Raw genomic sequence first — 23,931 nt, forward strand, 5'->3', positions numbered from 1 at the left:
TCTAGGAATCAGAGAGGATGGAAGAATGTGAGCAGCAACAAGGAGTGGAGAGCTCAAAATCCTGAGCACTAACAATGCTTTTCTTCTGGGGGTTGTCCACGGTGTCTGGCACCAGGGCGATGGGCTGGTGGTACCGTGAGGAGGAGACCTTTGGCAAGCCCACTGCCCCGGGAGTGTGTGTGGTGGGGAAAGGGACTCTGACTCGGCACCCAGCACCCAGGCAGAGCTGGTCATCTAAGCCACAAAGCACAAGGTTAGAGGTTCCCAGCTGGAGTCCCAGAGGCAACGTGTCCTCTGACGTCACCATGGATGCCTCTTGTCAGCATCTCTCAGCACATAAGAAAACCACACACATAGAACTATACCTTTCTTTGGGTTGGTCTTGTATCAACTCAGTGACCTGAGTCTGGCCATGCCACTCAGACCAAAAGCTCTAACTGGCAGTTATTGATTGATTGATTGATTGATTGGGGCGGGGGGCGGGGGGCGGGGAAGACCTTGTAAAGCATGGAGAGCATATGGTAAATAGACCATGGTCTAGTGGAAAAATAAAAGCCTCTGGCCTCAGTTATAACAGCCAGAGGGGCCATCTCACTTCCTGCCCTTCAACAGAAACTGGAACGGAGGGGAAGCCTTCAGCCAGACTTGGCCTCTGGGTCAGAGAGGGTGTGTTCTGGGTAAGAGGGAGTGTCCCTGGATGGGGCTGCATCTCTGGGAGAGGCTCCGTGGCCAGAGTCCCATGGAGCAGAGACAGAAGGAGTCAGGTTAAAATGTCTACAAAGCTGTGGCCAACCATCAGTCTGGGGTGTGGCAGTCCCAGGCCACGGGGACTGAGGCACAAGGGCTCTCTGCTGGCTCAAGTCACTTTCGCAGATGTCCCAGCTTGTAAATGTCATTGTCTTCAGCCTGCTATGTTTTTCTCTTTATTTTCTGTTAGCTTTCCCCTGGTTTCAAAACAAATTACCTTTGGAACACTCCAGCCTGCCTCAGAGGGGCTGCTACCCGGGTTTGATACCAGGGGTAAGATCCTCTAGGTGGATTAAAACGCAAGGGGTAGTATGAGGCCCCCTCCTATCTGGGAGACAGCAGCAGGTGTCCTCGGACGCCAGGGCCAAGCTGTCCAGGTTAGAATCCTTACTTTATCACTAGTTGTGTGACCTTGAGCAAGTCATCTAACCTCTCTGGGCCTCGGTTTTGCAGTCTCTACCATGAGGATAATAACTCCTTCCTCACATAGGGTATAGGGGGAATCAAGGGCTGAAGTGTATGAAATTGGTGTTTTGGTTGTTCCAAGATGCTCAAACATCAGCAGTTTCATGCATTTCAGCCTAATATCCAGTAAGTGTTAAACAGTGCCTGGCACCCGGCAAGCATTTAATTAGAATGGTCAACCGTTCCTCTTTACCATGCATCGGATACGGTGTTAAGCATTCCACACGTAAAGTTCATTTAATCCTCCCCACTCTGCCATGAGGCAGGATCTACTATTATTCCCATTTTACAGATGAAGAACAGAGAGGCGCAGAGAGATCAAGGAACTTGCATGGGGTCGCAGGGCCGACTGGCTGCACTGGGGTCTCCACGCAGGGCATCCTGGGCCAGAGCCCGGGTCCTTATTATCACCATGCCTGACAGCCTCTCGGTCGCTGTTAACCAATGGCTATTTCTGGGGAGCCTTCCTCTAGAATCCCGAGCTCCACCCGCCAAGGGCCCCAATTCTGCATCAGCAAAGGGGTGTTCCTTTTCACCCCTGGGCCCGGCCCATCTGCAGGGTGCCGTCAGGGCAGGCAGGGCCGCCTCTTACCGCCTCCGTTTTTCTGGCACAGGTAAGGGAACCTCCAGATGTTGCCCAGGCCCACAGAGAACCCAATCTGGGCCAGGATGTACTGCAGCTTGCTGTTCCAGGCCGGCCGGTCCTCCGCACCCAGCTCCTCATCTGCGGCCTTCTGCTTGCTGCCTGTCTCGCCCGCCACGTTCAGGATGCTCTGCTTATAGTCCACCGGCTCCTCGAGGGCCAGCAGGTCGGCCACCGACTCCGTGACATGCTCGCTGCTGTGCTCGCGCTGGGTCACCTTGCTGTTCTTTGGCATTGCTGCCGCCTGGGCCACGAAGCCCTGCTCCCCAGCACTCAGAGAAGGTGACACTCGGCTGCTGTCAGCTCCTTCTCATCCAGGGACCTGTGAGAGTGACCAGGTGAGCAGGAGAGGATTAGCTGACCACACCAAGAGAGGTGAGGAGCCCACATGGACCCAGATCCCCCATCACTCCAGGGCACATACTCAGAGGCCGGGCAGTGAGTGGCCTGGAATATGGAGCTTGCCTTCCTCCCCATCAGAGGGTGCCCACCAAGGAGCTCAAAGTCTGCAGACTCAGTTTTCCCACAGGCCCTCTCTGAGCATCACCAAAAGGTAAACCTAGGGATGCCTGCATGGCTCATCAGATAAGAGTCTGCCTTCGGCTCAGGTCATGATCCCAGGGTCCTGGGCTCCTTGCTCAGCGGGGAACCTGCTTCTCCCTCTGCTTGCCACTCCCCCTGCTTGTGCTCTCTCTCTCTCTCTCTCTGGCAAATAAATAAATAAAATCTTAAAAGAAAGAAGGAAGGAAGGAAGGAAGAAAGCCAAACCAGACACCAAACCCAAATAAAGGGCCGTCCATGACGGTACTGGCCCCTCTTATAATTGCATGTCCTAGAGCGTTCAAGACCCTTCAGAGGCCCCCACAGCCCTCCTCTCCCAGGCGGTGCAGGCTGGTGGCCAAGCCCTAGCCCTCCTGAGCTCTATGTAGCTAAGCCACCTGGTGGGACCCAGGGAAGCTGGTGTCTGCCTTCTCTAGGGTCTTTCTATTCAAACTACAGTTCGTGGTCCAGGAGCATCACAGGGAGCTTGTTAGAAATGCAGAATCCCAGGCCCACTCCCAAACCTACTGAATCAGTCTCTGTATTTTTGTAGAACCCTCAGGTGATTCAAAGGGACATTAATGCTTGCAAAAAAAAAAGGCTAGAGCTCTCAGCACGGGGACCCTGCGTACCAGCCCCCACGTCCCCTTCATTCCTCCAGCAAGAGCACTGACCAGGTTTTGCTAAGGATTCTAGCACCACTGCCTAGAGGTGTTTGCTGACTGCCAACAAATGCTGGGTCATTGCTCAGCACTGACATTATCTGAGGGCCACTGCAGCCAGTTCTCCATCCTCCTGTGACAGTTTTACAGCAGATAATGTCTGCACAGTGCGGGCGGCGGAGGCAAAACCCACCCCGGCTCCTGCCATTCCTCATCCGTCTTTCATGCCTCCCCTTAAAGAAATAAGGCACCAAGGAAATGAGTCCTTTGAAGGATAGCAACATGCTGCTATGTTTCAAAGCACCTCCTCGTTAAGGGGACGTTGGAGGATTTAAAATTAAACACACATACACCCCGGCCTGCCGTTGCCCTGCATCTTTCGAGGTATGTAAATTACCCAGCTCTGTAATTGCTTTACTAAAGGAAGGAGCCGCCTCTGGAAGCCGTGCTCCCGTCTGTTCTCCTCATCGGCGCCATCGGAACAGCATGGGCAATGGCACCTCGCAGTGGAAGCTTATCCCACACCTCCCGGCCAACTCCGGTAAAGACCCAGATTTCAAGGGGCCCTGGCCAGCCAGATCCTGTTACACATGTAGTGATGCTGGGAGACCCGACAGATGGGGACAGTTCCCCCCGGTCTGTGTGGTTCGCCAGCCCTCTCTGGGCCAGGCCGTGGACCACAGCAGCAGGTGACACCTCCTGCCTTCCTCATCCAAAGGAGACAGTGAGTCTTTAGTGACTACTCCCCGTCCACCCCAGGAACAGTCAAGGTCTTGGGCTTTGGAGTGACTGAGACAGACAGTCTGCCTAAAAGACCTCAGAATTCCCTATAAGAAATGCAGCTCTCTGTTGGGACCTCACTTCACTTCACATCGGGTCAGTGGAACATTCCACCGTGTCCCGGAGGGAGTGTGTGTCCACGGACCCTTCATCCCTCAGCTTCCCCTGGCTGCCGCATTGCCCATGCTACATAAGGGAATGGTGCCCCTAGGTGTTAGGCAATGGGGAGGCCTGTGTTCTTGCTGGGGTTGCAGGATGAGCCCCTCGCCTTCCCCAGTCAGCAGGTCCTAGTCGCCAGGGCACTCAAATGGAGAAAACCTAAGGCCCATGCAATGTTTGGCTGGCTGGCTACCCCATCTCCCCTATAGCTTAAACAAGAGTTTTTATTAAAAACTAGAACTGGGAGGGGCCCCTCGGTGGCTCAGTCGTTAAGCGTCTGCCTTCGGCTCAGGTCATGATCCCAGGGTCCTGGGATCGAGCCCCACATAGGGCTCTCTGCTCGGCGGGAAGCCTGCTTCTCCCTCTCCCACTGCCCCCTGCTTGTGTTTCCTCTCTCACTGTCTCTCTCTCTCTGTCAAATAAATAAATAAAATCTTTAAAAAAAAACAACTAGAACTGGGGAGAAGGGTTGGGGTCCCTCTGCAGACAGCAGTCACCAGGGTACCAGCTCAGAGCCTAACTCCAGGTACTGTGGCTGCAGTGGGATTTGATCAGGACAAATCTGCAGTGCATTAAGCATGATTTACGCCCGTCATCCCACAACTGGAGAAAATCAGAAGGGATTCCCGCAAGTCTGCAGAATTTATCCTGATGCAGACCAACTGGAGGACAAGCTTCTCCATAAATAGCCGAGAGAGTGGCAGCTCTGGTCACCAACAGAGAAAGGGCTGCAGAGGGGCGATAAGCCTTATTTAAACTAGGAGGACTCAAGGACAAAATCAACACATTCTGGTAAAGGCAGGGAAGGACACCCGCAACAGCATCATAGAAACCCTAGACATCGGCTCAGTAGGAGCTTCTTCCTTCTTCCCAAGATGTGTGTGAGCATCCTGCATCACAGGAGGGGCGCCGGGTCCTCCTGCGCCATCAGGTTTGCAGGGCGAAAAGTGCTGGTACAAATTTGCAAGTGAGCCCCTGGGCTGGGCAGCAATCACGGCTGGAATCTTCTGTGCCCAGAAACACGCTCGATGACAGCAGAGTCTGACACTTAGAATAGTAAAGCTTGAGGGGCCCTAGCAATATTCTCATTTTCCATATGAGAAAATTGAGGTCCAGAGAGGAAGTGAATTGCCCAAAGCCATTGGGTCAGACTCAGCATGCGGGGTGGGGAACAGGAAGAAGGCGGTGGTGGTGAGGGTCTGGGTTTGAGAGCTCCCATTGCATTCATTCATTCATTCATTTATTCACTGAGTGACATCCACTTACTGAGTGACTTCTCTGTGCCAGGGTCTGTTCTAGGCGTCAGGAATGCAGCAGCAAACAAAATAAGCAAAGTGTGTCCTCCTGTGGCGTTTATATTTCTTGTGGAAGGGCCAGATACTAAAGAAAGAAAGAAAGAAAGAAACGTACAATGGCCTGTGGGGATACATGATACAAAGAGAAATAACATGGTGGGGGGCGGCGTTGCAAGCTGGAGGGCCGCCATTTTATGGTCTGGAAAGGCATCCCTGAGGAGGGGACGTCTGAGCAGAGGCACTCAGGAAATGTGTGTCAAGTGAGTGAGCGAACAGACGAGATGGGAGCACTCAACCCCTGCCGGTCTTCAAAGCCCCTGCCCCCCACCACCGCAGCCGACTATGGGGACTTGGTGCGCTGAGAGAGGTGGGCAGCCACTTCACTTTAATGATGCAGGTGGCAGTCTTCTCGGGGGTAGAAAGGGTCTACATGATGACAGCTCCCCACTCGGAGGGAGGCTGCTGTGGGGACTCGGTGAGCGGGCGCATCCAAAGTGCCCAGCGCTGGGCCTGGCATCAGGAAGGACCCTGCTGCTGGAAAGCCTTGCATTATTTGCCTTTATTCATTTAAAAATATGGAAGCTCCCCTATTTCTATTTGGTCACAGAAATGCTATTGCTCCTCAGGAAAAGCCAGAGTGAGTTTGCGGAGAAGTGGGGGAGGGGGTGGAGAGAAGCATTTTCCACCCACACCATCTCAGGAATGTCCAAGTTTTGTCAGCAAGGACTGGTGCCCCCCCCCGGAGGCTGCTGGGGCGACACCCTACAGAGCCCAGCCTGCCCCCCTCACCTGGTGCCACAGGGAAGCAGGTAACGGCTAGACAGCGCAGGGTCTTGGGTCTAAAGATCAGCAGTGTTATTACTGATAGACACGCGGCCTCACCTTAAAGTCTAGCAATATTAGTAGTCGAACGACAGCTCATATTTGTGATAGTTTGAAACCACTTACAGTTTTTACTCAGTCTGCTGGCGTGGTCTGGGGTGGTGACACTGCTCAGAAGCCCGACTGCACGGGTTCAAATCCCAGCTCCGTGCTCACCAGCTGCCTGGCCTGAGCTCTGTTTCCTCAGCGGTCAAAGGAGGACCACCGTGCCCACCTTACGGTGTTGTGGGGAGCATCGGTCGGGTGGGTCTCAGAACAGGGCCGGCGCCCAGCAAGTATTCACAAACGTCGCCTCTTCTTAACATCTCATTGGATTCACGGCCAGCCCAGGGCATGAGCGGCAGCCGCGTCCCAGGGTGGGACAGCACCTGGCTCACATCACGAGGCTGTCGGCACCCACGTCTCCTCACTCCTGTGCTCCCTCCATGTTATAAAGAGGATGGGGCACCAGTGACTTGGAACGACCCTCCCTTCCTGCACCCCCCAGCTCCCTGGGAGTCCCTGGGCTGGTGAAAGATCAGCTTTCAGACCAGGACATGGGAATCCAACACATACCCAGGCAACAACCCCGAAGCATGACCTGGGACAAGCAAGATCAGAGAAGGACCCAGAGGGGCAGATTCCTCTTTACCCCTGACTTTACAGGCCATGGAGTCAGCCATGATCCAGGTATCAGGAGGCCAGCGAGGTGCTGGTCCCGACGAACCACCAACCAACCATTGCAAGCTGGCCCCGTTGCCCTGACCTCTCTAGGCCTTGGTTTCCCTGTGTGTAAAATGGGTTGGTCTGCATGATCTCTGAGGCCCTCTTCAGCTCTGTCTATATCCAGGGGGTGTCCCTCCTGCACATGGGTGTGAGCAAGGCGTGACCTGCCCCGGGCACTTGACACCACAGGTCCTCCCGCCTGTCTGTCTTAGCACCTCTGTCGGTGGAGGGCTCGCTGGGGTGTCGTGGTGACGCTCTGACGGCCAGCCCAGCCAAACTCGAATCATGCCCCTGGAGGAGCGGGGGTGGGCCGAAAGCTGCTTTCGCCAGCAGTACGTCAGATGATGGAGTTCCAAGGTGCGCTCTGAGAGGAATACCTCAATTACCGAAAGCACAATGCAGGGGGGCTCGGGAGCCCAGAAAGCCCACGGGGCCAGATCCGTCACTTAGCAACAGAGGCTAAGCTTCCAGCTCAGAAGAACATGTGAGAGAAGCAGCACGGAGGGAGTGAACCGTGAATCTTCTTAAAAAGAAAAAAAAAATAGTGTGACGAAGAGGCAGACAGGTAAAAATATCCCAGGCCAGAGGGCTGACAGCCCCACAACTTTTCAAGCACAGCACTCAGCCATCACCTCAGGCGACGACCTGCGACCGCGGCCAGGCCCAGCCCCTCCGTTCCAAGCAGCCAGAGCCGGGGGCCTTCTGGAACGCTGCATCCAGTCAGCCCCCGAACAGCCGCCTCTTGGGGTCAGCATCTCTCTTGTTCGGGAGGGCTGGGCCAGGTAACTCAGGGGACGAACGCAAGGGAATCCCTTATTTTCCAAGCCACACTCCCAGGGGGTCTGTGAGGTGGGGCCACCATCTTCAGGAAAGCAGAGAGCCAAGGTGACGACAGACCCCCCCCCTCCCAGGGCCCCGCTTCCCTGAGCCCCATGGGGCGCACCTTGCTCTGCCACCCTTGGGTCTCGTGGCTCTGGGGACAGTAGTGCACATTCTTAAATGTGAACCTCTACAGTGGAGAGCTGGGAAGAGCCCCCCGGAGGGGAGGGCGGTGGGAGAACACCCAGCCGCCTCGGCCATAAGGCCAGGGTCCAACTCAAGGCTAATGGGTGGTGGGAAGGAAGCCAGGTTGTCTCTCAGACAACTTGACAGCTTCCTGATTTTCATTTGACAAGCCCTTGTGGCCCAAACTGCTCTCCTAATTACCTCGGAGCCTCTGGGCTTCAGCTGAGCCCAAAATGGGTCGGACTGTTATCAGAGACACAAATTGTCCTACAAATTATTTTTAATTGTTTTATCGAAACTTCTGGCAGTCACCTGGGGCAAACTGCTCCTGACAGGCCCTGGCCAGTCTTGATGGGTCTCCTTGGGTTTTCTCGTCCAGCTCCATTCTTGACCTCCCCCTCCCTCACCCTCCATCCCAAGGGCACAGAGCCCCTACAGCATGTTTGACCCGTCCTCGATTCCCATCCCCCCACCCCGCCCGTGCTCTAGTTCAGACCCTTCCTCAGTCAGACGCCTGCAGCAGGCTTACTGTCCTCTAGGCCTTCAGAGACAGCTTCCTGAAATACCATGTCGTCCCACTGCCACTGCCTCGTGGAGAGAGCCCGCGGCCCTGGCCAGAGGCATTTGCAGCCCCTCCACTGGGGCCCCTCCATCCCCCAGCCTCGGCTGTCACTTCCTCCCCCCGGCCCCTCTGCATAAAGCCCTCCCCAGCCTCTGCCTACTGAAACTTCCAGTCTTTGAAGGTGCATGCAGCTCAAGGTCCATTGCCTCGCCTCTGTGACACGTTCTGTGATGCTCTAAGGGAGAACTAATGCTCCTTACTTTTCCCTTCTCTGCACGCAACTTGTAATACCCTTCCACGCTTTTACCATTTGGCTTTCTAGTATAGCTACCGGTGTGCATCCTTGATTCCTCTTCTAAACAGGGAGCTCCCCGAACGCAGGAACCAAGGTGTGCCCAGCTTTGTGTCCACCTGCCCCTGCCCCCAGCCCAGCCTGTGCCTGCCACACACAGGATGGAACAGGGTCCCTACAGATGTTCCAGGGCCGCTGCCTTCCCCTCCTCCGAGAGCAACCAGCTTCCCTGTTGAAATGCTAACCACTGCCTTCACCTTTGAAACAGTGGCAAGGCTGAAAAGCTAACACAGCTGACCGAGCTACATTTAAACCTACTAGGTGTCGGCCTGCCCCAGCCCGGGTGACTAATCGGGTGCAGGCCTGCAGCCCATGTGGGGAGGACCCCAGGCCTTGGAAGCCAGTTTTCTGTTCTGTCATCATCTGTCAAATAGGAAACAGTGCTTACCTACCGACTGCATCTGGTTACCACACGGATAGAAAGAGAAAGGAAAAGAAAAGTTTATCGAGAAGTCAAATAAACAGAACGGTAATTTCTGACTCCATTTCAGAGATTTGCTGGGTTTCTGTTTTGGTCTCCCTCCTGTATCTCAAAGAATAACATCTTTGGTTCTGCAAGACCAAATCCTCATGTATTACTATTATATGTGCTCAATAAATATGATATGAAGGAAGTGAACGAGTGAATTCACGAGCGGATGCATTTTGAAACCCCTCAATTTTCCAGAGTCTGATACAATTTCCCAGCTCCCAAATTTTCCTATTTTCTGATGCAATATTCTGATCCCAAGAAGACTTGATGACCCAAAGGTGCCCCAAGTAGCAGTTTATTTTTTTTTATTTTATTTTTTTTAAGATTTTATTTATTTATTTGAGAGAGAGAATGAGAGAGAGAGAGCATGAGAGGGAGGAGGGTCAGAGGGAGAAGCAGACTCCCCGCCGAGCAGGGAGCCCGATGCGGGACTCGATCCCGGGACTCCAGGATCATGACCTGAGCCGAAGGCAGTCGCTTAACCAACTGAGCCACCCAGGCGCCCAGCAGTTTATTTTTTATAAGAGAAAGAAAGAATGAGCTGGGGGAGGGGCAGAGGCAGAAGGACAAGCAGAATCCCGGCTAAGCAGGGAGACCTGCAGGGAGACCAACGATGGGCTCAATCCCACAACTCTGAGGTTATGACCTGAGCTGAAACCAAGAGTTGGACGCCCAGCCGACTGAGCCACCCAGGCGCCCCCCCACAAAGTGGCAGTTTAAAGCAAAGGTAAACTAAGAAGTCTGGCCAGCACTCACTGGAGTTTTGCCTCTTATAAAGGATCTACTCTGTGCCTCACTTTCTCCACTTTGTAGACAGGGTCCGTCTTCACCTCAGAGAACTAAACCCTAGACAGGCACGGTCTCGGCACAGAGCATCCCACCAGGCTGGTGGGACCGTTCCGAACAACTCAGGCAAAGGAGCCAGGAGAACCTTCCGCGGCCTGTCTCACCTTCCTGTTGCATTTGCCGAGCGTGTTCTCTGCAGTTGGCATTTTGTTTTCTTCGTCAAGGAGGACGGGAAGCAGGAAAAGGGGCAGATGGTCCAGAGGGGGAGGAACTGGCACTGGAAGACGTGGGTGGGGCTAGTGCAAACAAAATCTTTTGGTTCAGTTTTACCATTTCATGTGAGGGGGAAAGGCATGCCCGGTGGGTGTGTAAGCAACGGCAGCCCCATGGCCGCCCCACGGATGCATTAACCTTGTGCCAGAATTTAGGTGCTAAGGGAACTTCTGGGTGGGGGGTAGTAATAAACCACAACCACAACCCACCGCGGAGACTTCTTGAGGGCTGGCTCTGCGGCAGCCGCTGTTAAGCCGCAGCTTAAACCCTGCCCATCACTGGATGAGGTTGATTCCACAATTATTCCCATTCTACAGATGAAGAAGTAGAGGCTCGAAGGGATTAGTTACCTAATTCCATTGAACTTAAAACCCTTTGATGCTGGCACTTTCTTGAACTTACCAGAGAGGGTCGGTGGAAGGTTTTCACCCAACCAGGTCACCACTACCACCTGACCAACAGCTATTTTGAGATACCACTGATTGTACCTCATGTCCTGAACTGAAGAGGTGACAACGTAAGGCAAAATGCAACTTGGAATTGATGAGATAAGGCAACTGGTTCATAGATACAAGTCAAAATCTGGAGGCCCCTGGGTCCACACCAGCACAGTCTGGCTCTGGGGTCTGACTCTAAAGCACAACACAAGCGCAGAAAGATGGGCTTTGGAGCCAGGGAAGCCTGGTTGGGGTCCTGCTGCTACTTACTAGCTGTGAGTCTTCAGGAAACTACACAACCTTCTCGTGGTCTCCGCTCCTGGATCTGAAAAGATGGAGCAGACGGCCCCAATCTCACAGAGTTCTCACGAGGATAAAATGAGCTAATGTGGGCACCAGCCACCCCTTCACGTGAGCACGTGGGGGAGATGGGCTTGACCAAGTCTAGAGGCCCGCAAGCTGCCCACTGTCCCGCAATGCCCTGGCACCAGAGTGTGACAAGCACGTGGGTCCCCCCGCCGAGGCGGAGGGGGCTGCTGGGGGGTGCAGGTACTGGTGCTCCAACTGACTTCCCACTTCTACTTCCTTCATCCAGTATTTCCTGAACACTAACTATGTGCTGGGCCCTGTTCGAGCACAGCAGAGAACAGAGCAAACAGTGTCCCTCCCCTGTAAAGTGACACATAAAAATCAGACAAATATATAATTAATACTGTGTATATAGACACATACCTATAGTATAGATAAAGATAGCACATAAATATGTAATAGTGAATGTGAGGGGTTGGAGTGAGACAGGAGAATAAGAGGACACACTCTGATAAAGACAGAGTGAGAGGATGAGCCTTGTGAATAGCCTCAGAAACCATTCAGGGCAGAGATACTAGGAAGTGCAAAGGCCCTGAGGCAGCCTGCTTGGTGAGTACAAGGACCAGAAAGAAGGGCCTGGACCTAGAGCATCCTAAGCAAGGGAAGAATGGGAAGTGCTGACAGGAGGATAGCTAGACTCCAGAGCAGGCAAGACTTGCAGGCCATGGAAGGGCCTGTGTTTCCTTTCAAGGCTAACAGGGAGCTGTTTTAAATGTTTGGGCAGGGGAGTGATGTGACTCAACTGTTTTTAAGGACAAGTGAAGAAACAGGGAGGGTAGGTGAGAGGTGATGGTGACCTGAGCCAGGTTGATGGGTGAAGTTTAGGTTTTAAAGAGACAGGAAAACAGAGGGCCCCAGGATGCTGAAGAGCATACCAGGTCCCAGACAGGTAGAAGACCCATGAGATTATCCCAATTGGAAAAAGACACAATTTTTAAAAATCAGATGTGAAAATAAAAAGTCCAGGAGCAATGAGTGAAAACCTCACTACCTTCCTTCCTCATTCATGGGAGGCTCATGGTGGTAACAGATGGGTCCACACAGTATCTGTCCAAATTCTCTGACCTGGATTTTCTTAAAGCCACTATTTTATCTTGTTTCAGGGAGAGACGGCAGGAACCAAGGAGGTCCAATTACCTGAGTTACCCACCAGACTGCTGAAGAGCACTTGAAAGAATAGTGATCAGAAACCCTTAATTACAGTCCCAACATGATGTCTCTTTTCTGGGAACGAGAAGGGTTTGTGACTCTTTCCTCACCAGCCCTCAGTGCAGCTTTGTGGATGGGTGGGCAGAAAAGTGCTCCTACTGGGAACAGGTCACGGGACAGTGAGATCACAGTGAAGGGAGACAGTATTTTTTTAAAAAGATTTATTTATTTATTTGAGAGGGAGGGAGAGAGAGAGAGTGCACAAGTTGGGGGAGGGGCAGAGAGAATCCACAAGCAGACTCCCCAGCGAGATAGGGCTCAATCCCAGGACACTGAGATCATGACTTGAACTGAAATCAAGAGGTGGCTGCTCAAAGGACTGAGCCACCCAGGCGCCCCAGGAGCAAATATTTTTGAAGACCTGCTATGGCTTACATACATTATTTATCCCCCCAAAAAACTTAAGGTAAAAAGTGCAATTCTCATTTTACAAACGAAGAAGCCAAGGCTAAGGGAAGATAGCTATCAGGTACAAGATTACCCTGCCATGAAGTGTAAGAGTGGGGATTCAAACTGTGGTCTCCCAAGTTCTGTAGCCCATTTCCTTTCTGATATGTTGGCGCTTTTCAAACTTCTGTATGTCATAACACACAAGGAAGAGAATGCTGGTATGGCACACTGGGGTAAATGGAGGAGGCCGTACCACCCTAGGCCACTCCAGGCTATTCCAAGACATGAAGGCATCATTATTTCTGGGCCACATGCTACCCATATGTGGCACTGGTGAGGAAGTTCTCCACTGGGTCATGCTGCATTGCAAAGTGATATCCCTGAATCTCATTCATCACATCAACAGTGAGGTGAGTCCTTCTACCACCATTTCTCCGACGTTAGGAGCTTCTTCATTTGGCCAGGTCCTTTCCTAAAGCCAATGACATAATGCAAGTCGGGGAACTGGTCAAGGAGATTCCTTTCAGCTGTTCTAAAGGAGTCCCCAAATTCCTAGCCAGCAGGTCTTCTCGGTGGTGTGCCAGGACCGTGGACAGCGCCCATCAGGCCCTTCTGGGAGCTAATGCTGGGTTGCACCGGCTCTCCTTTCCCTAGACAACCCCCTCCCCACCCCCCACCCCACCGCCCCCAGGGAAGAGAAGGTCCACATCCTCACCAGATACTCACCTGGCAGCACCTGATGGAGCCACTCCTGCAGGTCACTGTTCACATTCCTTGAAAGGTAGCTTTATCAAACAACACTCCTGACCTGGAGAGGGATTTATAACCACAGGGGCCCCAGAGTCTTATAATTAAAGAGAAAATGCAACCAGCAGGAATTTGAGGGTGTGGACCAATGAATTCTATTTGTGAGTAAAAGAATAGGTGGCAAGTTAGTGGTGCACAGAATCCAGAGGAAATTCTAATTTAACCAGTGATTAGAAATGATGGAATACAACGAGAGGCAACTTGTTATCTCCAAATGAACCAGGAGTAGCCTTGGAAGATCAAGCGGCAGCTCGGTGGGACAAATGCAGTGGATGAGAGATAAACTCCAGGGCCCAGGAGCTGGGGCATTATTCCCTCCAGCCCATGCCTGCCCCATCTTCACTCCACAAGAGGCCCCAGCCAAATAGGGCTTTAAGTCTCAATTCCCAAGTGGGAGGCTCAGGCTGCTCAGGACTCACCTGACCCAGAATTAATCTCCAACAAACTATACCTGGTCATGAACATGAGAATAAGGTAGTACAGGAACCCATCTTGCATTTGAGCTTTTGTTCTCACCTGTAAGTTTTCTGTACACAGTGAATATCTAGTTGTTTTAATAACTGGATTTATCCATAGTTGAACCATGTTTTAACTTAAATAATTACTCATGGGGGTGGGGGAGAAGGGGAATTTTCAAAGGAATATATCTGCACAAAATGGCTGCCTGTGCAGCAAGGGCTTCTGGGCGAACTCTTCGTGTCCTCTGTGGGTGGGGTGGGGGAGCATTAATGCTTACACTCCAATTATCCACCCTCACTTACAGGAACTTCCCCAAGATCAACGGTGGTCTGGAGGTAGGATAGGATAGGATAGGATAATACGGGCCTATTCTCCCAGGGCTGGTGATTTCTCAGAGGGAAGAAATGAAGAAGCAGGAAGACTCAGATGCCAAGTTTCCCAGAGCAGCCACGGACTCCAATGGCAAAGCCCCAGGGGTGAGGACAGTGGGCTCTCCATGGGACAAGACTAGGAAGCAAGCAGCGTCCCTCTGAGCAGCCCAGGCCAGCAGCTGCTGTAAATAACCTTGGAGTGTTAGCAGTTTTGCCCTGGGGTCTGGGGCCTCACCAGAAACTGCTGCAAGTCCCTGGCATGCACTCTCCAGCAGAGAAACCTGACACACCAGACCTCCCACCAGGGCCCGGCCGCCCTTGATTCTGCAGATGCAGACATCCTCAGGGCAACATCCAACCTGCTCGGACTCTTCCCTCACTGCTTCAAGCACCAATCCCTGACTTGGATAAACTTTAAGGAATGAGGTCAGGAGTGGTAGAGATCAGGAAGAAAAAGACCAACGGGGCAATAAAGCACCACAGTGGAGTCTGGGATCTTCTGCTGGATTCCAACCCACCTGGCACCACAGACCAGATTCCACAAGCCTTGGAAGTTTACGTATGTTCATTCTCTACCAAATTCCCATTGGTGGAGGCTCATTTCCCCCTTCCTCGGGGCACTAGCTTAAAGAATCAGACCCATAGGCTTAGACCGCCTCATTTGGATAAATGCTTAGGTAGCCAGCAAATATTTATTAAGAACTTACTGTGAAGACATATCACATAAGTGGTTCAGAACATAAAGTTTGGGTTCTGTCAGACCTGAGTTCAAATTCTCAGATTGCCAGTCACTACCTGTGTGACCTTGGGCAAATTATTTCACCTTTCTGAACCTCAAGTCCCACATCTGTAAACTGCAGAGAGCAATATCCATCTCCTGGGATTGTAGCGAAGATTAAATGAGATGGTGTATGAATAAAGCACTTAGCACAACACAGAAGCCTCAGTAAAAACCTGGATATTATCACTGTGTGCCAAGCATGGCGTGAGCTGCTGGAATCCAGAACTCTGTCACCCCTCCTAAAAGCACGCCAAGAAGGCCTTTCCCCACAAGTCACTGGCCCGCCCGTCTAGGGCAGCGCACCAATACAGACCCACCTGCGGTCTGTGCTTCTGCCCTCTGGACGTCTGGGACATGAGGTGGGGGAGGATGATGTAAAAGGACTTCGTGGGGGCTGACAGTCTTTTCCCAGCCTCGTGCTCCAGATGTTTGGCTGTGAGAACTTCTTGCAGCCCAGCCTAGGAGCAAGCAATAACTCAGATCTGCTTCCAGGAAGGCAGCTCAAATCCATCTTTCCTTTAAACTCTTCTGCTGCTTATCTTAGCAGCCTTAAAGGGACTGATGATGAATTGTCCCGCTGCAGCTAACTTAGACAGGAAAGGAGTACGAGGGGAGGGAAGGTGCACAGGCAGAAGGAGCCTGCTTCTCAAGAATCCCCTCCTCTCTGAAATTTGCTCCCAGATCCAGTGGGGAGGGCATCCATCCAGGGTGCGTGTACCCCCCCCACACACACACACACTGCCTGTAGTAGATGGAGTCCCCTGGGCCAGCATGGCCTCTCTTGCTGCACTGGGGATCCCCTTATTGCCTTTACTTTTGAGGCGCACACATCTTAGCTCAGCACCAAGTCTAGACACGTTACAGAGAGAGCGAGGGGCCAGGATCCCTCTGGGGAGGCAGGACACACACTCTCCTCTCCAGGATGGTTGTCATGCAGCTTCCAACTCCATGGTGGACAGGAAAGGTTGGGGGGAGGATGGCAAGATCTGATCAAAGGGCAGGGACCCCTGATCAGAATGCCACAGACTTGAGAGAAGGCCACAGTCATGCACAATCCAAAAGAGTCGAGGTCTGTGCGGGAGTCTCACGCCGGAACTGTTGCAGAGAGCCGAGGGCACCCATCAGACCCAGCACTGCTCTGCCCGCCGCCCGCACCCCACCCCCCATAACCCTGTTCTTACTCAGGGTGTCCTGCGGAGACCTGAAGTTTGGGAAGCAGTCAGTTTAAAGTTGAATTATGGGTCCTTCTCAACCACACGTGAAGCCCTGACACTGTCATTTGTCTCCACACCCCCTCTCAAACCAAGGCACAAGGGCAGGGAGAAAAAGAACCACCACTGGTTATGGGCCATAAAGAAAGGGGTGGGAAATCAACATTTTTATAAGCATCCACCAGGTGTCCAGCACTGGACTCCAAATAAACCTGAGGAAAAGGCACCATAAGCATCCCTATCTTGTAACTGAGGAAACCAAGGCTCCAGAAGTAAAGTGACTTGCCCAAGGTCACCCCATGCTGGCACGTGGCAGAGCATGGGGCCCATTTCTGACCACAACCACAGAGCCTCCCCCAGAGCCTCTGCTCCAATCCCCCCACCCCAGCCTGGCTCTGCCTGGGGGGCCAGTGCTCTGGGACTCCTGCCCAGGAGCCAGGCAGCCTGAGTTCTGCTTAGCTCAGCCTGAGGACTTGCCCACCTCTGTGACCCTGAAACACTGGGAGCTCTGGTGTTTCTGCTTACAAGCCCTGGTATAGAACTCCATTCAACTCATAAACAGCTGGCACACAACTCTGTGTGTGACTCAGGCCAAACGAACTCACTCCAGTCAGCGCTGGTGGGCACGATTTGCCTCCTGCACTGAGTCACTCAGGCCAAGCTGCAAGGATTTGCTGAAACTCACCACCTACTTAGCTGCAGCTGCTTCGTTAGAGAAAAAGCCAGCACAGGAGCCAAAACCTCTGATGGTCCCAATGGATGGGCCACAGCCAAGGACAAGCAGGTGTGACCTCAAAGCCCTTCCTGCTTGGGTGACGGGTCCACCTCACTGGACCGTGGGATAATGTAAGCACAGCATGAAATACAAGAATCCTGCACCGTTAACCTCAACACCCTCTGACCTGGCTCTGCAGACATCAATGAGAACGTCCAGCACAGCCTAACAGGCTCCAGCTCAAGTTTTGGTTGGAATATTTTTGGAGCCATTACAGGATTTTCTCAGCTCCTGGAAGTTCCTATTAACAAGGACAGCGCCCTCTCAAGCATCTTCCTTCTCTATACCATTGTCCTGTCTCCCCAACCCAACCCTCCTGCCTCATTCTCACAACTTAATTGCCCCCAAGGAAGCTCTGTTTATAAATTTCCTAATTCCTAAATGTTTTTCAAAGAAGGAAAGAGGAATGGGATTTAAAAAAGAGAAAAAAAAATTTTTTTTAACTCCACTTGACAGCAACCGGGTCCTATAAGGTGAGTGTCCTCGGGATTTCCTAACACTTAGAGCCCTGACAGGGCTGTTGGGCTTTTAAAAGATAACACTAGGCTTCCTTTCTCAGCGGCCGCGCCCCTGGGGGAGCGGGCCTCCCCAGACTACTGTGAGCATAGCTTGGGAGCACGGTGCGCACAGGTATAAATGTGTCAGAGGCCTCTCCCGGAGACGGTCCTCCAGACCTGCACCCGGCGCACGTCCCCCATCTCCGCCATTCGATTGCCAGACGCGCTTCCCTCGAGGGAAGATGGGCTCCCCGCTAGCTCCGAATTGAGCGAGATCCAGCCCTAGACTGGGAATTAAATATTCATCTCGGGCGTGAGCGCTCTGCTTCTCCTGCCAATGTTACTGTCAAGGTCAAGGGCCTGAAGCCGAGCGGCTGGGGCTGGGGTCTCCAGCCGCGCAGAAGCCTCCCCGCGGGAACTGCGCCCTGGGCGCGCAGCTCCGGGCGGCCACACCGGCGGGGCCTCCAGCCTGGTCCTCCGCGGGGCGCTTGCCTCTGCAGCTCTGCCCGATTAGCTCCGGAGTTCTTGGGCCCTCCTGAGCCCGGGAAGCAAGAACCCGTTGGCCAACCCGCGAGCGCGGAGCTGGGCACCCCCGCTGCGCCGGAGGAGCGCGGGCCCCGGGGCTCTGTCGCCAGGCAACAGCGGCGGGAGCGGCGGGAGGAGCGCGGGGCCCGCGCAGGGCCGGGCGGGTACCTGGCAGCGCCGCCTCGCACCTCCGTCCTTAGGCCTTCCTGGCTGGGGCGGGGCCGGCACAGCTAAACTTGCGGTGGCTGGCCCCGTAAAGCCAGGCGGGGCGCGGCCGGCGACTCACCTGTCCAGCGGCACACCGGCCGAGTGAGTAGCTGCGGTCCCCGACGGGTGGCGGGCGCACCGCCCCTCCCGCGGGCAGCCCGAGTCTGGCGGCGGCGGGCACCGGCCGGGGCTGGGAGGGGACCTGGAGACGCACGTCCGCGCACGCGACTCTGCTCGCTCCTCGCTCCCTCGGTCGCCGCCGGCCCCGGCCCAGATCCCGCCCGCGGCGCGCTCGAGCCTCTGGGGAGCAGCGCGGGGACCCAGGTCCCGCGGCGGAGACAGCCGAGGGCCGCCCTCCCTGCGCCTTGGCCGCGCCGGCTCTGTGGAGCGGAACGGAGCTGGGCGGAGCGCAGCGCGCACTGTTCCCTCGCTTTCCGAAAGGCCACCCTGGCGGCGGGGCGCCGTGACGCAGGCTTGACTCACGCGCGGGTCCGCGTCAGTGCGAGGCTCTGGGGCCGCAAGCGAGGCTTTGATGGCCGACGACGCAGGCGGAGGGGGTGGGCAGGGGGTAGGGAGAGGGGCTAACCCGGGAGCGGCCTCTTGAGGCGCCGGCCCAGGGGGCCCAGAGCCTAGGACAGCATCACCAGGGCTTCTGTCCTCAGAGAGGAATGGGGCCCCGATGGCCAATGACCTCCGGAGTCCTGGGCCTTATTTCTTCACCTTTTCAGGAGCAGCTCTTTGGCCGTCCTTCATGAACTCAGCTCCAGCCAAAGTGCTTAGTCCCCTGTCCTAGCCACTTCCCCTCCCTGTCTTCGCTCATTTTCCCCCTACTTGCAATTCCTTTTCCACTCCACCGTCCTTCCGTCCTACCACCCTGCAAGACCATTCCCTGTGCAGTTCAACTTCAGTACAGCTGTGGAGCTCCTCTTGTATGCCACGGGCAGCAGGGGTTGAGAAGATCAGAGAACGGCCGCTGGAACCTCTCCGACAGACAGAGAGGGGTTACCTAGATAGACAGAATACCAGGCCGAAGGGTTGGGGAACCCTACAAGATGGGGAAAGTAGGGGATGATGATGGGAAAGGAAAATTCTGACTGGGCTCTGAGGAAGGCCTTGAGGAAGCAAGTTGGGATCCTAGCCTCAAAGTGTGGGCAGGACTTCCACAGACAGAAAGGGAGAAGGTTGGCCCTTGTGGAGGGGAAAGTATGACAAGGACAAAGATATCAGAGAGTGGAGAAGGTGTGCAGGGGAGGTGACTGCCTGAGCTGGAGGGGTGGGGCAATAGGGGTAAAGTTAGGGAGGTGGGAGCCATCCTCCCTAGCCTTGGAGGGCTGTCTGCATGTGGAGTCTGGGATGAATTGTCTCTGCTGTAGGGGACCTTGGCATTAGAGACAGTATTTGGAGGCTGATTCTCAGTTGTCCTACTGACAGGCAATACTCTGAAGGCTCTGAGATTTTACCCTTGGAGTCTAAAGGGTGAACTTGCCACGGTTTCATGGATGCTGGCAGAAGACATGAGACTCTGGGGCCAGAGACAAAGGACTTCATTACCCATGGTGCAGCAGGAGGCAGGAGCTTCACTTTCAAATCAGTTTCCCTTGATCTCCAGATCCCATGGGAAGGGCTGGTGATCCTGCACATGCTGAAGAATTCTAAGTTTAGAAACCCTAATCCTTTATAATGGGCTGCAAGCAAATCTGCCAACTTTTGCCCTGGAGGGAGACATTATTATCTTAGCAAACAAGCCCATCCTCCACTGAGGGAGACTGTATCTTCCAAAGCTGTTCACTATGCAAATATCCTCAAAAAGATAGTCTGGAGCAAAAAGCCACCCGTGCCTCTGCCCACAAGACTTGCAGAAATGTGAGACTCCCATGGACATTTATCTCCCAATGGACATCTATCTTTTCACTCAACAGCTACTGTGTTAGCTAGTGTTTACCTGGGGCTGTTCTAGGCCCTGAGGATACAGCAGAGAACAGGACAGATAATGATCCCTATCCTCATGGAGCTTACATTCAAGTGGACCCAACCAATAACACGGAGTGGGGTGAAGGGGCATGGCAGGAAGTAGCAAGTGATCCAGGAGGAGTGCCAGAGGTGAACAAACAGAATGTGACACCGGACCTGGTGGGGGATGGAGAAGAAGGATGGGGTCAGAGATAGGTGGTTTTAGGGCAGGGGAACTCACCGGCGGGTGGTGTGCTGATGGGGAAGGATAGGACTTTGGACCTTACAGATCTGTTTTCTTTCATCCTGACTACCACTTACTAGAGACCTAGAGCAAGTGATATCACATCTCTGAGCCTCAGTTTCCACATCTGTGAAATGAATAATACATGCCCCATAAGGTTGCTATGATGATCAGATGAGATGATTTTTTTAAATATCTGGTATTACATCTGATATGTGTGCTTAAAAAAATGACTGTTATTAGTGGTATTATTAGATAATTTATTATTATTAACTAGGATAGGGAATCTCAAAAGAGGAACAGATTTGAGGAGCAGTAGGGAAGAAGGTAATGAGATCATGGATTTGGGACATATTGAAAATAAAATGTCCATGCGATATCAAAAGGATAACCCGAAGATGTCCATTGCTTCTCTGCCTGTATATCACATCAACCCAGTAAAGCCCCAACCTTGAATGAACTCAATACTTGGTTTCTCTATGCCAAGTTCTCTAGAGAAAAACATACTATGGAGCACACAGGTGTCCCTCTGCTTTTCATGGTTACCAACCCCAAGTGGGCTCTCATGTGGCACAACAACCTTCCTATGATTCTCTGGTCAACCTACTTCTCCATTCTGTTGGAGGCCACTGCAGCCTTCTCCACTGTCCTAAATACCCACTCTGCTGTCCCCCAACCCCACCACATAGGTCCCTGCCTTACTTCAGCCAGAAGCCCCCTTGGATTTCCACTGACAAAAGCAGACCTGCACCTCCATTTGCACCTGCCCTCTCCTCTTCCTTCCTGATAAAGCAGGGGAGAGTCTCTCCTGCTCCCTGAGAATAGCCCCCACCTGCCCACTGGGTCCCCTGGCCCCACCCTTCTTGAGAGCCTCAATCACTGTGGGTTATTCCTTCTCTCCTGTCTTGTCAACCTTTGCCTTTCTCCTGGATCCTTCTTAGCAGCTATCTTCCTTTCACAAAGTCACTAAAGCTCCCATCCTTACCTTCTCCTTTTCTTCCACATAACCTGCTTCCATTCCCTCACTCCCCACTCACTCCTCAACTCACCTCTGCCCATCATGCTGCCAAGACGGCTTTCCTCACTAAGGTCACAGGGGACTTCTATGTCACTAAATCCATGGAACAGTCTCCAGGTCTTCATCTCCCTGACCTCTCTGTGATTCTTGTCTTGGCTGTCCTCTCCTTCCTTCTAGCACTCTCTTCCTAGGGTTCCACATTCCCTGGCTTTCCTCCTACCCTTCTGGCCACCCCCCAGTTTCCCTTGCTGACCTTTAAATGCTGGACTTCCCAGAGCCCTAGCCTTTTCACCCTTTGTACCCCTCTCCTAGACCATCTCCCAGACCACTGACTCTCACCTTTACATCTCCATTCCAGACATCCTCTGAGCTCCATATACTCAACTTCTTACTCCATCTTTCCACTTGACTCCCTTGGAATCACCTCCAACACAGATGTGCAAGAAATACATTCAACATTCAAAGTTCTACCCTGTAAATATTCCATAGTTCACTTCTTGCTCCTCCTCTGGTCCTCCTTGGCTCCATGAATAGCTGAGCCAATCAGAAACCCAGTAATCATCCTTGAGACCGCCTCTATGAAATCTGCCACTAAATCCTGGAGATTTCATCTTCTAAGTACCTCTAGAATTTGGCCACTTCTCTTTCATTCTGCTGCCATCCAGTCCAGACCAGAATAATGGCTCACCTGGACCCTCACCATCACCTCCTGATTCTAATTCCAGTCTTGCCCCCTTTCTCCACACAGCAATGGCACAATCTTTTAGAAGTCCAGATATGATCACACTCTTCTCAAGCTTGCAGAGTTTGGCCCACATCTTCAACACATCCTTCCAGACTCTCCCTCAGCCCTAGCCTCGCTTCACACCCTCCCCCATGGCCTTCCCTACAGCCCACTGCCTGCTCCGACCTTCTCTTGGCTCTCCTACATGCCCATTCTTTCCTGACTTGGCCTTCAGCCATGTCCCCTCTCTGCCAGAGAGCCTCTCAGTCCCCTTCTCCTCTTCCCTCACTCCCTGCTCACCCACCCAGTTCACCTCAAACCCTAATTCGTCACACCTCTCCTGACCATGGAGAAGAATTCGATCAATCTCCCAGGTAGACATTTCTTCTCCTTTGTAGCCCTTTTCATGATTGTAATTGGATGCCTAGTGGTGTGACTGTCTGATGACTGATGGTCTCCCTGGCTGATGGGTAAACCCCTTGAGGGCAGAGACCATGTCCATCTTTACCACAGGGTGGACTCTCCGTAGGGATTTGCTGAAAGAATAGATAAAGTGTGGTTAGAAATATGGGTGTAAAGTCCAGGAGAGAGGGCTGGAGACATAGATTTGGATGTCATGAGCGGAAAGGGGATGCTGAAGTGGAGGGAAAGGCAGCCCTCCAGAGGAAGTACATAGAAGACAATCGAGAGGACAGAACTTGGGGGGCTGTGCCTGCTTCTGTGGGGCAGGAGGAGCAAGAAGGATCAGGAAAGAAGAGAGAGGAGAGTCAAGAGGTGAGAGGAAATGCTATCACAGAAGAAAGCGTTTCCAGAAGGAAAAGGCCATCCACAGTATCAATATTTGCAGTGAAGTGAAAGAAGATGAAGCCCAGAAGGTATCCCTAATTGAAGATCCCGACAGGGAGAGGGGAGAGAAAGCTTCCACCAAAAAGTCTTCCTGAACCCTCCAGCTCTCAGTGGCCATCTCCCCTCTGAAAATATAGAAAGTTGATTCTTCCTTGCCAGGCCTATAGCAAGGTTTTTAAAGTATATAGTATAATATTACGAGGTAAGACTATTAGTATCCCCAGCTTACCCATAGAAGAACTCAGGCTTGGTGTCCAAGTCATACAGTGAAGTCCATCCCAGGTCCAAAGTCCTCCCTCTCAACCTCGACATTTAGGGCTTTATAATGTAGGTCCCCCTTCACATGTCTATGCCTTGCCTCTCAAATTAGAGTGTGGCTGCATGTGGGGCTGGGACCTCTTCCTCTTCATCTCTCCATGCCTTGCGCTCCACCCCCCCACCCCACCCCCACCCTCCCAGCAATACAGGACTTATACATAATAGGTGCTCAGTCAAAGTTTACAGGCTGGGCAACCCTGTCAAGTATGGAGGGTCCAACACAATGACCTGATCCGTTCTTCTAAATTCTGGTCCTGCTTGGAAGAGGAGACACATTTACTGGTTAAGCTCCCTTCCCCAGCTCTTCCTGTTCTACCCAAGCCTGTCTTCCTGAAAAGAAAGACCCTGAAGTCATGCTCCTAATTTTTATTTCTCTCTACATGAATCCAAGGAACGCTATGACCAGAATCATTAAGTAGTAAGATGCAGGAGGAAGTGTTGGCCATGGTTTTTTCCAGGACACAG

General features: G+C 52.9%; 1 protein-coding gene across 1 annotated transcript in view; it reads right to left on the reverse strand.

The window, feature by feature from the left end:
- SLC6A17 (solute carrier family 6 member 17) overlaps positions 1-18,770 on the reverse strand; it is a 49,556-nt gene extending 30,786 nt beyond the window's left edge. The window contains exons 1-3 of the mRNA XM_045895375.2: positions 18,446-18,770; positions 5,263-5,376; positions 1,805-2,177 (exon numbers count right to left, since the gene is read on the reverse strand). Coding sequence (XP_045751331.1) covers positions 1,805-2,090 — 286 coding nt within the window. The 5' untranslated portion in view covers positions 2,091-2,177; positions 5,263-5,376; positions 18,446-18,770. The remainder of the gene's footprint in view (positions 1-1,804; positions 2,178-5,262; positions 5,377-18,445) is intronic.
- Positions 18,771-23,931: the final 5,161 nt, after the last annotated feature.

Source organism: Mirounga angustirostris, unplaced genomic scaffold, assembly GCF_029215605.1.
Source record: "Mirounga angustirostris isolate CCGP_5_RB_7025 unplaced genomic scaffold, mMirAng1.0.hap1 SCAF_4, whole genome shotgun sequence".
In the NCBI taxonomy this organism is placed as follows: Eukaryota; Metazoa; Chordata; class Mammalia; order Carnivora; family Phocidae; genus Mirounga; species Mirounga angustirostris.